The sequence below is a fragment of the Enhydra lutris genome, unplaced genomic scaffold (genome assembly GCF_002288905.1).
Source record: "Enhydra lutris kenyoni isolate GAN:26980312 unplaced genomic scaffold, ASM228890v2 scaffoldscaffold2, whole genome shotgun sequence".
In the NCBI taxonomy this organism is placed as follows: Eukaryota; Metazoa; Chordata; class Mammalia; order Carnivora; family Mustelidae; genus Enhydra; species Enhydra lutris.
The window spans coordinates 55,788,486-55,801,165 of NW_019154086.1; the positions used below are offsets into that span (position 1 = coordinate 55,788,486).

A 12,680-nucleotide genomic window follows, 5' to 3' on the forward strand; every position below is an offset into this window, starting at 1 on the left:
AAACAAAAACAACCAAGCAGGGGTGCCTGGATGGCTCAATGAGTTAAGCCTCTGCCTTCAGCTCAGGTCATGATCTTGGGGTCCTGGGATTGAGCCCCGCATCGGGCTCTCTGCTCAGCTGGGAGCCTGCTTCCCCCTCTCTCTCTGCCTGCCTCTCTGCCTCCTTGTGATCTCTCTCTGTCTCTCTCTTTGTCAAATAAATAAATAAAATCTTAAAAAAAAATAACAAAAACCAACCAACCAAACCAGCAACAAACAGGATCCCTCTGGGATCTAATAAATTCTTGAACTATTTTATAAGATCATAAATGCATGTGAGCATACTAAAGAATTTTAAAAGCATGGATGGGGTTGCAAAGAAAGAGACTCTATCATATGCTGCTGATGGAAGTGCAAATAAGAAAGCTTTGGGAAGGCAGTTTGGGAAAACAAACTGATTAAAAATGTAAATAATCCTCTCACTCAGCAATTCCACTCCTCAAGCTTTATTGTATCAGAGCTACTCATGCACAAGCACATGGCTTTGTGTTTGTTATGGCAGAAGACTGCAAAAAATCTGCTTGAATTTAACAAGGGACCGATTCAATTAGAGATCTGCCATACAGTGGAATCCACACAGCCACTGAAATTCAAGACTAGGTCTGTGTGTGCTCATTAGAGAAAAATCTTGAAATACTGTTATGTGAACAAAGTGAATAATTGGCCCCAACTATATAAAAAAAGAAAGAATACATAGATATAGTGAAACATATATGCAAATGGAGAAAAGGTCAGAACGTTTGTGATGTGAAAGAGACTTTCATTATATAGACTTCTGTTCTATTTTTAAGAATTTTATTCATGAATGTCTTTTTTTCAACAACAAAAATCTAGTCTGAAAAACAACAGCCCTGAGAAGTTCAGTGGAAAATAAAAAGCTGTTAAAGTATATTTAACTCAATATTTCCATGACTTATTTGACCATGGATCATATTTGTATGTTTGTTTTACTCTTTCTCAGGAAACACTGTTTTAATTCATGCCACGTTCATTGGGTTTCCATCAGTTTCTGTTAAAGAGGTCAGTGTGTCTCTCAAATATTCACGGGGAAGGATTCTGTAATATTAATGGGAACACAGCAATACTTTGTTTTCTGAAAACAGATGGTAAATAAAATCTGGAGATGAAAGTAAATCTTATCAGTGTTTCCAGGAGGCAGAAAACTGGGGAATGAAACTTTTGTTTGTAGGGCACTTCTTATATGGGAAAGAGCTTAAAAAACACTGATCTCACAAGGACAGGGTGAACTTAGAGAATCAATAATGCTATTATAAACTAACACGAGAAAGCTATTCATTCAGTTTCCACATTATCCCATCAATTTACAGATATATTTTCTGGGTCTTAGTTTTCTTTAGAGACTTTCCTAAGGGTACCGAGTTAATATGGAGGCCTGGGGGCATGATCAGCACAGGGACTTAGAACAGTGTCAGCACTCATGGTGACAGCTCCTTCACAAACACAGAGACCATCTACCTCAGCGGGAGCTGAAGGGGTACGGTGCCTGGGGGGTCCAGTCCAGCCTGAACTGCGATCTCTATGGCTTCCTATGGACTGATCTATTCCTGCACTTGGTGATGTTTGGGGAGACTGGAGGTGAGGGGAGTAGACAAGATAATGATGGCTATAAACAGAGCCAAACGAACAGCATTTGTCAAACTAGGACTCCCTGGCCAGTTATATAATATGTAAATATTAAAACCTGAATGAGGGGTGCCTGGGTGGCTCAATCGGTTAAGCATCTGCCTTCAGCTCAGGTCAGGATCCAGGGGTCCTGGAATCAAGCCCTGCGTGGGGCTGCCAACTCAGCAGAGAGTCTGCTTCTCCTTCTCCCTCTCCCTCCCCGCTGCTTGTGCTCTGTCTCTTGCACTCTCTCTCAAATAAATAAATAAAATCTTAAAAAAATAATAAAAATAAAGACCTGAATGAAATGTAATTTTTTGCCTGTATTATGTATTACAGTTCTGAGTAATCATTCATATACTGAAATGGTTTTGGTCCTTAAAACAAAACAAAACAAAACAAAATGAAAACTGATCATCAAGAAGTTTGAATTTGGAAAAATGCATTTACATGGTCAGAAGGAGCACAGGTTCTGACATGGGTCAGAAGGAAGGGGAAGTAAGCAACTAATCAGTCTGCCAAAGGAAGGAAAGAGAAGAGAAGCAGAGAAGAGTGAAGCTGTTTTGTCTGAAGCTGCTAATTAAAATTTTACTTTTGGAAAATTCTGGGTGAGATTGTCTGTGGAGACTAGCACAGTGCAAAGTTTTGTTTGTGGATTTTACAGACGCTAAATTGGGATTTCTCCTTCAACTAGCATCTTTTCTGTTTTACTAACTGAAGAGAACATCTCTGGATTCTTAATAAACCCGACATCAGAAAGCTCAAGAGAGGCAAGCGGGGCCCCTGAGGGTTGGGCCACCTGCTTCAGGCCACTAGCTGCTGGATTAACTGGAGCCCCACCAAAGTGCTCCCAAAGGTATGCACCCCTACCCCCTTCTCATCCCAATTCTGGGGCCCCACAAGCCAGTGTTCCCCTTCTTTCACATGGCTTCTTGGTCACTTACACTTCTCTTTATAAATGTATCCTGACCTCACACCATAGATGAAGGGACTGGGCCGTTTTTTCTTATTTATGACACCGGTCTAACAATTTCTGACAGTGCTCATAAACGGTGACACCTTCACCACAGAGAAGGGTCTCTTCATGACCTCTGGCTTGATACTACTTTTCTTCAATTGTTGAAGAGAGCAGAACGTGACCTGGACTCATGATGGATGTGTTTCCTATGTGACCTGGGAGACTTCTTAATAAGAACCTCAGTTACATCCATATTCCTGTATTTTTCAAAGATTCAGTAGGGTAGTTTTCTCATAATCCATCATTTAAAGAATCCAAAAAGAATTCAGTCACTTAGTAAATACTTGTTCACTGGTTCGCTGATGAGCTTTACCCTCTGCTTCAATAATCACTCTAGTCTATAAACTCTAGCTGAGTGACTGTCAGCAAGGCTGCCTAATTGTGTGTGACTTAAATAGGGCAGATGACCATAAATAAATAAACAGAAACCTTTTTCTGGCCTCATGGTTTAAAAGCCAATATGTTGGTCTAAAAAGGAAAATTCCATTTACTACTTATTTGGACTTCAGCTTATTTCAGAACTGGAAGAGATGAATTCACTTTTTTTTTTTTTTTTAAGATTTTATTTATTTATTTGACAGAGAGAAAGAGACAGAGAGGGAGGGAACACAAGCAGGGGGAGTGGGAGAGGGAGAAGCAGGCTTCCTGCTGGGCAGGGAGCCCAATGCAGGGCTCGATCCCAGGACCCTGGGATCACGACCAGAGCTGAAGGCAGACGCTTAACTGACTGAGCCACCCAGGTGCCCCACGAATTCACACTTTTTAAAATAATATGTAGTTTTTACTATTTCTAGAGAAGAAATTCATATCAGGGGGACTATCCTGAATATAAAATAATACATACTTGCAAAGCCAAGATTGCCATTAATTCTATTACTTACCAATCAACCCATCCAGCCTGAAGTTTATTACCTTTGCTCTTTAACAGAGAGTTCCTGATTTGACTATATCACTTAGCGTTTTCTTTTAATCACTCACCTGCATAATAAGAGAATGTGCGCTTGTTCCGATCAAAAACAAACCATCGTTTTTTCCACGTTTTAATTTTTCCACCCATTTTGATAAGGAATCCTCGGCAGGTCTTCTCTGTGATTGACACATGATAACAGGTATCGATATTGTGGCCAGCAGTCTCTACATGGCTTCGCAAATCGAAGTCTTCCTTCCGGACAGGCAGATAGCGCGTCAGAGGTCGAGCCTGGAAGAGAAAACCATGTCAAATATAGCTAAATATTTGTTGCGTTTCAGGCCACAGATGTTTAGGTGTGGACATGAACTGAAAAGCCTAAGTGTTAAAATGTCCATATGATTAGAGGAACTTGAGATAAACATTAGAGTTTTAAAAAGTGCATAGTATTTTAAGAAGGATGCTACAATATGTGGGGGTGGGAGGTGGATAAACTCAGGGGAATAGATTCTACTCCTTGAAATGGACAGAGAAGGGGCACCCGAGTGGCTCAGTAGGTTAAGCCTCTGCCTTCAGCTCAGGTCATGATCTCAGGGTCCTGGGATCGAGCCCCACATCGGGCTCTCTGCTCAGCAGGGAGCCTGCTTCGCCCCCTCTCTCTGCCTGCCTCTCTGCCTACTTGTGATCTCTGTCAAATAAACTCTTTAAAAAAAAAAAAAAAGAAAGAAATGGACAGTGGAGAAAATGGAAAATGCCATTAATCTTAGCTTTGTAGGAGGTACTTAGCACTTAAAAACAGGGAATCCTGTGAGGCATGAAGTTCCCTTGGCTGCTTCCTCCAGATGAGGACTCCTTTCCTGTGAAGTTCCCTGAACCTCTCCCAATATAACCTAACATCAGTTCTTCAGTATTCTCAGACATGACCTGATGGGTGAACATTATTTAGTACTTCCCCCCACCTTACCCCCTGCAAGATCTCCCAAAGCTATAACACATCAACTCACACACACTCCCTGATAGAAATCAAAGGCAGAGATGTTGGTTTTGAAAAGTGAAGCTAAAATAAGGTAAGCAATAGAATCAAAGCCATACTCGATGAGCTGCGCAATGAGCAGATATGAACAAGAGCTACATAGATGCTTTTTATTTTACTATGGTTGGAGGAAAGGATCATCTAATCCAGGAAGCTTATATCGCCAAGGGTCATATTTCTAAGATGGTGTTTCATTTATTCTGTTAAATAACCCCACCCCTCTGCCCTGGGGAAAATGACCTAAATATATACTTAGAGGCAAACCTTATCATTAGGATTAAAATAGAATTATGCTTTCTGGTTTGGCTTCAAATAATAGGCAGGCATGGATGACCTTCACTGCGAATCATAATTTGGCAGAGGATCAACATAATGAAATAAAATGAACACGTTTTCCTCTGTACTTTTCCTTCAATATTTTGCCTTTGATCCTGTGGTGTTTGACTTCAGAGAGATGTCACAGACACTGATGCCTCAAAACACAGAGTCTTCAAGAGAGTCAGTCTCTCACTGCTGTTACCACACTGCCAGCAACTATAAAGAATAGGGGAAATGGCACCTTTTATGAAGCCTAGTAAACCTTGGCAAAATGGATTTGAACCTTATATTAAAGGGCACTGGATGAAATTTCATTTTAGTTCCTCAGCAAACATAGATTATGTAGGCAGCCTTAGTGACAGAGATTCAAACTCTAAGATAAGCCAGAGAGGAAGTTAAAGGAAATGCGTGGTTTTCCTGAGTTTTGTTTGAGTTCAGAGACCTTGCACACATGTGTGGACAGCTGTAGCAAAGGGACATGTGTGATAATACAGTGGTTAGAAAACCAAACCAAAACAAAAAACCCACTAACACTACCAAGAAATTGGGTTGGTAAAATTGTTATTTGTTCTGGAGTGAGTGTTTGCTTCCAAAAATGGCTTACTAGACCCTCTTCTCTTCCTCAACCAAAGGTTCAGTTTGGGTGTTCTATTTGTTTTCAGTGGTAAGTCAAACTGCGTTTTTCAAAGCTGCTTAGAAAAAAACATGCTTCTTTTAAATATACTGCACAAAAGGGGTAGAAGAAAAAAATGCCTCTCCCATAAAAATGTACCATGCATGACTACAGAAATGTGCCATTTGGCTAGTAGATCCCAATGGGTTTTGAGATAAACATACATTTTTTGGTCTCTGAACCCCCCCATCTGTCTCTTATCAGTCACATGTCAAGGGCTGCTGACGGCAAAGGGTCTGGAAAGGCATCCTGACGAGCATGACCGTCTTCTGCAGAATGGCCACCAGGGGGCGACCTATTCTAAGCCATCCAGAGGCCCACCAACCTGTGCCCTCTGTTTCTCCCGTATTTTTACTTCCTTTTCTATTAACTTCTGCCGCTGGCTAGTTTCTTCCTGCAATCGTTTTTCCAGAAGTTCTCGGCGTCGTTTTTCTTCTTCCAGAGCTCGTTTCTTGGCTTCCATTTCCCGTTCCTAAATATCATCATGCAGAACAAAATTAAGACATGTTGGTTACCCTTTAACGATTCCAAAAACTAATGGAAAAGAAAATTCACACTAGATAATTGCTGGTTGTATAGCCTGGGTGCTCCAATAGACCTCCTAGACTAAAATCACTTCTCTCACATAGTTTTCAAAATCATCTCACACAGAAAGGCAGCCACCACATTTCACCAACAATTGAATATTGGGTGAAAATCCCACTTGTGGTATTCAGTCATTTCATACAGACGACCACCGCTCTCCCACTTTTAATAAAAAGGATCACAAATTGTCACCCAACACTAATCGAGGCATTTAGCCTCCTTTTGAAGGCCGTCTTTTAACCAAAGGCCATCAGTCCTGGTCCTTCCAGTTCCTTTGTTGCTCTGCGGCTTCCTGGCTTAAGGTCAGAGGCAGAGGAAGCTCAGAGGGAAGTCAGAAGAGGAAAGGTGGGGCCCTTTAAGGCAGGATGCAAAGGCATTTTGGGGGATTCCTAAGGAAGTTCAGATTCTGGCTTGAAATACAGTCACAATAACTTGGGATTTTAAATATTATAATAGCACAGTTCACACAAGCTGGCAAGGAAGGGAGAGTCCATAAAGATATGACATTCCTCCTTGTTCCTTGGCAGGCAAACAAAGTGTCCATCAAAGGGAAAATGCAATACAAAGCACTCATTTCGGTCGACACTGACTCTACATATTTTAAATTACAAAAAATTGTGGTGCAGTAAGGAGCCTTAGAAATCTTCTCTACCACCGTTACTTTTCAGATAAAAAAAAAAAAAAAAAAATGAGACCAACAGGGTTGAGTGATTACTCCCAAGATTATATTGCTTCTCAAGACCCAAGGACAGTTTCCTGTCACGTGCAGGCAGGATGAACCGTTGCCTCACGGACCTCTTGTGTAAAGATAGTACGCCTACCCTGGACTCAAGCAGCCGGGTCTTCTCTGCGTGAGCCTGCTTCAAAAGTCTCTCCATTTCTTCTATCCTGGCAATATTTGACGTGCTGGCACTGAAGAGAACACAAAGGCCTTTTAAGAATGTTGCTTGAGATTGAGGTCTCTTGACACACATAGACATATGAGGTCATTCAAAGGATGTTACCTGGCAAAGTCATTGGCCTGAGTGGGCCAGTCAATTTAGTTCTGAAAACTGTAGGTGCCATTGATTTACCTCAGTTTAGGAGACAAACTATAGGGAAGAAAGATAATACCAAAGTAGAGTGCTTTACTCATAAATAAACAAACCCCAACTAAATCTAACGAAGTGTGTTTTCAAGATGCTTTTTCCAGAGTCTAAAAATTACAGACCATGGGAGGGTTTCCTGTTTCTTTAATTGTTCAGAGATACCAGGCCAATAAGACAATCACCTAAGTTCTACGGACATGACACCTATGGTGTGAAGTCACTTTATTTGGCTTGGAAGTGTGTCCCCAGCTGCTTTTTTGCTATGCCTCTATACACGTGGACATTTTAGGGGGTGCCTGGTTGGCTCAGTTAGAAGAGAATGTGACTCTTGATCTCCAGGTCATGGGTTTGAGCCCCACATTGTGTGTAGAGGTTACTTTTAAAAATACATACACACGGGGCACCTGGGTGGCTCAGTGGTTAAAGCCTCTGCCTTGGGCTCAGGTCATGATCTCAGGGTCCTTTAAAAAAAAAAAAAAATCCTGGGATTGAGCCCCGCATCGGGCTCTCTGCTCAGCGGAGAGCCTGCTTCCCCCTCTCTCTCTGCCTGCTTCTCTGCCTACTTGTGATCTCTGTCTGCCAAATAAATAAATAAATAAATCTTTAAAAAAAAATACACACACAGGGACTTTTCTTTCTTACATGATGATGCCAATTAAAACACACACAAAAACCTCTAAAAGTTGCAACAGAAGGGTGGTGGCAGTTTTGTCAATAACACTCATCCACCATACCGATGAGGGAACATCCATGAAGGGAATCCAGAGCCTCAAAAGAAATGCATCTTGAGAAAGACATCATGCAGATCAGTGAAGGAAAAAACCAAAAGGAATAAAGGCTGCAAGAAGAGTTAGGGTAAATAAAGAGAAAGAAAAGAATGTGGAAGTGATTAACACTAATCAAAAATGTTATTTTTCTCTTATATTTCATTTGTGTGTTCTAGAAAAAAAGGCATGACCTAGGTCAAAACTTCCTTACTCTAATGTCCCAGCCATAGAGAACCAATGTTATTTCCTATGTGTGTAGACTTGTGTAGCCATTTAATAAATGCTTGTTTTCTAGACTCTCTTGGGGACAGAGACGCTTTTGTTCCTGTATCTTCCATCGCCTGGCACACAGTAGGGATTCATGCCAGATGGCATTTACATAAAAATTAATTTTTATGAAAATGAAAAGGATAATTCTTAGTATAGTCTCCCCATATGATACTATTGAACAACTCAAATCTAGAATGTTTCAAACACAGGGCTAAATTCCTTTACCAAGATAAATAACTACAGTAACACAGTACATATGGTTTATCTTAAAATCAGTAGCAGCAGTTTTACAGTAGCTTCATTCCTAACTGCCAAAATTTGGAAGCAACCAAGATATCCTTCAGCAGGTAAATGAATAAACTGTAGTACTTCCAGACAATGGAATATTATTTAGCATTAAAAAGAAATGAGCTATCAAGCCATGGAGAGACATGAAGGAAGCTTAAATGCATATTGCTAAGTGACAGAAGGCAATCTGAAAAGGCTAAATACTGTTTGACTCCAACTTGATGACATTCTGGAAAAGTCAAAACCATGGAGACAGTAAAAAAGATTAGTGGTGGCCAGTGGTTTGAAGTGGGGTGGGCCGTGGGGTGGGGGGAGGATGAATCTGCAGAGCACAGAGGATTTTCAGGGCAATGAAAACCCTCCCTATGACACTATAATGATCGATATATGATGTTATACATTTGTACAAACCCACAGAATGCATAACATCAAAAGTGAACCCAGTTGTAAACTACAGACTTTGAGTGATAATAACGTGTCAATATAGGTTCATCAATTGTAACAAATGCACCACTCTGGTGGGGGATGTTGATAATGGGGGAGGCTGTGCATGTGTGGGGACAGGGGGTATATGGAAACTCTCCGTACCTTCTTTTCAATTTTGCTGTGAACCTAAAGCCACTCTAAAAAATTGTCTTTTAGAAAATTGCATCCATCCAGGAAAGGGACGGCCTTAGGACTGCTGTGTCCTTAGAAGCTTAACTAATATCTCTGTATTTTTCAGGGTTACATTGGGTCCATTTTTAGCTGGGTGTGTTCTCCTGATAAAGAGAGAACAGTTCATTTCCATGAACTGTTGGGGGAGGTACAAAGGGTAAGTTCTGTTCTTTTCAACCAGTAAGAATTAAAGAAAAAATCTTTAATATTTGTACAGGAATGTGTATCTTCTTTATCAAGAACAGTCAAAGTCATAGATGTTAAGTGGCACATTTCATCAGCTCAGCTAAGAGAGCCAAAGACAAACATCAGGCCCTTTAATCACACAGTATCGTGTTTATATTCGATTGTGTTGTCTGTGACATCAGGTGTCTATGTCTTATGTCTCCTATTGATTTGGAAATAAATAATTTAATTTCACTAAGTTTAGGTCTTAAAAACTCACCAATAGTCTAACCCCCATCTGTCCTTTAGTTCTTTCTAGAACATACTCATCTTTTCATCTAGTTTGTGCCTGAACATTGTTAGTTACGGAAAAACTTTCTGTATCCCTTCTTTCATTGTTTGGACAACATCGTTAGAATGTTGATAAGTTGAGTCAAAATCTGTCTTCCTATAGCTTCCATTTATTGGCCTAAGTATGACCTTGAGCCCCTTGAAACCTATCCAGAGGAATGGGTTGGAAATAACTTGGTTAGAAACAAATATTTTCAGTCCATGGTTTTTCATAAATCTATAATTTGGGCATATCCTGGGGGTAAGTTTTCAAATAGTTATCTGTCTTTAAATCTTTTTGTTCATTTTTTAGAATTTTTCAGGGTGTTTTCCATTTATCTTATAATATTTATAGTTAATTTTCTGCCAATTATATTCAGTTTGCTTATTTGGCGATATTTCCATAAATGTCTTAATTTTTGCTCCAAAGGAACTCAATTTTCTGAAAACACTTGATACATGAAAAAAATGATACATGTTAACACTTACCACCTGAGTGTTCATAACCTGTAGAAACCTAAAGTCACCTACTTTTTTAAGCTACATTTTATATACTTTAAAGCTTCTTTGGTTATTTGGTTAAAAAAAGACCTTGTAGGGGCGCCTGGGTGGCTCAGTGGGTTAAAGCCTCTGCCTTCGGCTCAGGTCATGATCCAGGGGTCCTGGGATCGAGCCCCGCATCGAGCCCCGCATCGGGCTCTCTGCTCAGCGGGGAGCCTGCTTCCCCCTCTCTCTCTCTGCCTGCCTCTCTGCCTACTTGTGATCTCTGTCAAATAAATAAAATCTTAAAAAAAAAAAAAAAAGACCTTGTATTCACAGATACCTACTTATTCTCTATAGCCCCACTTTTGCTATTTTTGATGTTAATATTTCCTTGACAGGTAAACCACTTTTATTTAGCAAAACTCCTGCTGCTCTGTGATACTCTGTCACCACCATCTTTACATTTCTGTCCCATCAGGGTTGTGCCTACACTGAAAAGGAAAGGCTGCTGCAATGGGAATGCAGGGAAAAGTCTAGACTGGTCATACCATGGCATCAATGGCAGACGCCAATGTCAGCAAGTGAAATCCTGAGCACTTGCCATGCAGAAGGAGAGTCTGATGTCCCTGAAGATAAGCTTGATACTGCATTACCTAGAACACAACACTCATCTTTGTTTTCTCAAATGCGTCCACATTATAGGAGTCGTCATGTTTCTTTCCATTGTTCCAACTTCTGACCTTCGTAAGGGCAGACACACGTTTCTGATCTTGCATGTGACTGCCGTAAGGATGCTGATGATACTGAGTCATCAGGCCATTAACGATATAAAGATGACTAGTTTGGCGACTTCTCCTACTCAGTCATGTGCTGCTGTTTTATCAACTGAAGGGGTTTTTTTGTGTATTTTCATAAAGCAAAACAAAACTTTCACCAAAGGTAAAGGAATCTAAATAGCAGATATAGGATTTTTAGGGCTTTTTAGAATATTCACTTCATAGGCAAAGGTAAAAACAGAAACAAATTTAAGAAGAAAAGCAAAGAACAACGGCATACAAAGAATAAATAAGCAAAGCAAAACAGAACAAAACTAATGGGGGCTAAACAAAATTCTCCACAAAGACACATAAAACTTTTCCAAGATGGCCATCAGTGCACCAGTATTGCCACTACATGGAGCTGGGGGCACCTGGGTGGCTCAGTTGGTTAAGCCACTGCCTTTGGCCTGGGTCATGATCCAGAGTCCTGGGACTGAGCCCCACATCTCGTGGGGATCCCTGCTTGGCAGGGAGTCTGCTTCTCCCTCCCTCTCTGCTCCTACCTCTGCTCCTTTTCTCTCTCTATTTCTCAAATAAATAAATAAAATCTTAAAAAAAAAAAATAGAAGAGCCAGTATCCCAGAATATTTCTTTTCAATTAATCTTCTCAAGTATTTTTTCAGCTTCAACAAATTATTACTCCTCATAAAACATCCAGCCTTTCTCTGTCCAGTAGCTCCTTGAATATTACAAGAACATAGCAAGCCCTCCGAACTTCCTAACCATTTCTCACATGGTTTGACACATCTGGTCCCTTTGGCACTTGGCTGCCTCTCACCGCCTCCCACCCCCACCCCCAATCACTTTGGTTTTCTACATCTCTTCTCAAAGAACGCCCTAGAATAAAATGCAGACACTGTGTGTTGACTATCTAGGGTAAAAAACAGAATACAAACTTTTGCCTAAAATGAAGAAATCTGAAGCATCTCAAATTCAGATGAAATCATCCCTTAGACCCAAGTTCGGCCACAGATTGCCCTCAACTCCATGCCCAGTCTTGTGCCCTGTCCCACATGCACAGTGCTGGCATTTAAGCTACAATGAAGGATCAAGTTCCCCCAACATTTTCTCCAAGTATGAGGGCAAGGTCAGGGCTTGGTAAATTAGTAATAGCAATTGTGATAATAACATATCATTGTAGGCGGTAAGCAGAACACTGCACGGTCTAGGCCAAGTCAGTAATTTCAGCAGAAGAGAGGTTTTATGCAGAATGGACTCCCAGCTGCCATTTTTCTATGACCCAGGATCTGTTTTCTTAGCTTTTTGTTTGTTTAGGGTGTAAGTAATGATGCTGAAAAAGCAAACATACTGTCTGACTCAAGTAACTTTCTAGTAGACAAAAAAATGATGTCTCAACAAAAAGCAAAGGGCCAATGTACCCACAGCTCTGAGTAATTCTGTAATTCTACAAATGGCTTTTTGTGACATAATAAACCACAAGACCAGGCTTCTGTCACTAGAATTTCAGCATGGAATTACCTCTTTAACATACATATCATTTCAGGGTATTTTAATACATAGTTTTAGCAAATCTCACCAAGAGAAGATGTGTTAGTCTCTTCTTCCTCTTGCTACCTGACTTTAAGAAGTTCTTATTAAGGATGTGTTGTCATAATAT

General features: G+C 40.5%; 1 protein-coding gene across 1 annotated transcript in view; it reads right to left on the bottom strand.

Annotated features, from left to right (window-relative positions):
* LOC111149019 (pleckstrin homology like domain family B member 2) overlaps window positions 1-12,680 on the bottom strand; it is a 218,046-nt gene that overhangs the window by 1,646 nt on the left and 203,720 nt on the right. Inside the window, exons 15-17 of the mRNA XM_022505904.1 lie at window positions 7,018-7,108; window positions 5,937-6,083; window positions 3,659-3,878 (exon numbers count right to left, since the gene is read on the bottom strand). Coding sequence (XP_022361612.1) covers window positions 3,659-3,878; window positions 5,937-6,083; window positions 7,018-7,108 — 458 coding nt within the window. The remainder of the gene's footprint in view (window positions 1-3,658; window positions 3,879-5,936; window positions 6,084-7,017; window positions 7,109-12,680) is intronic.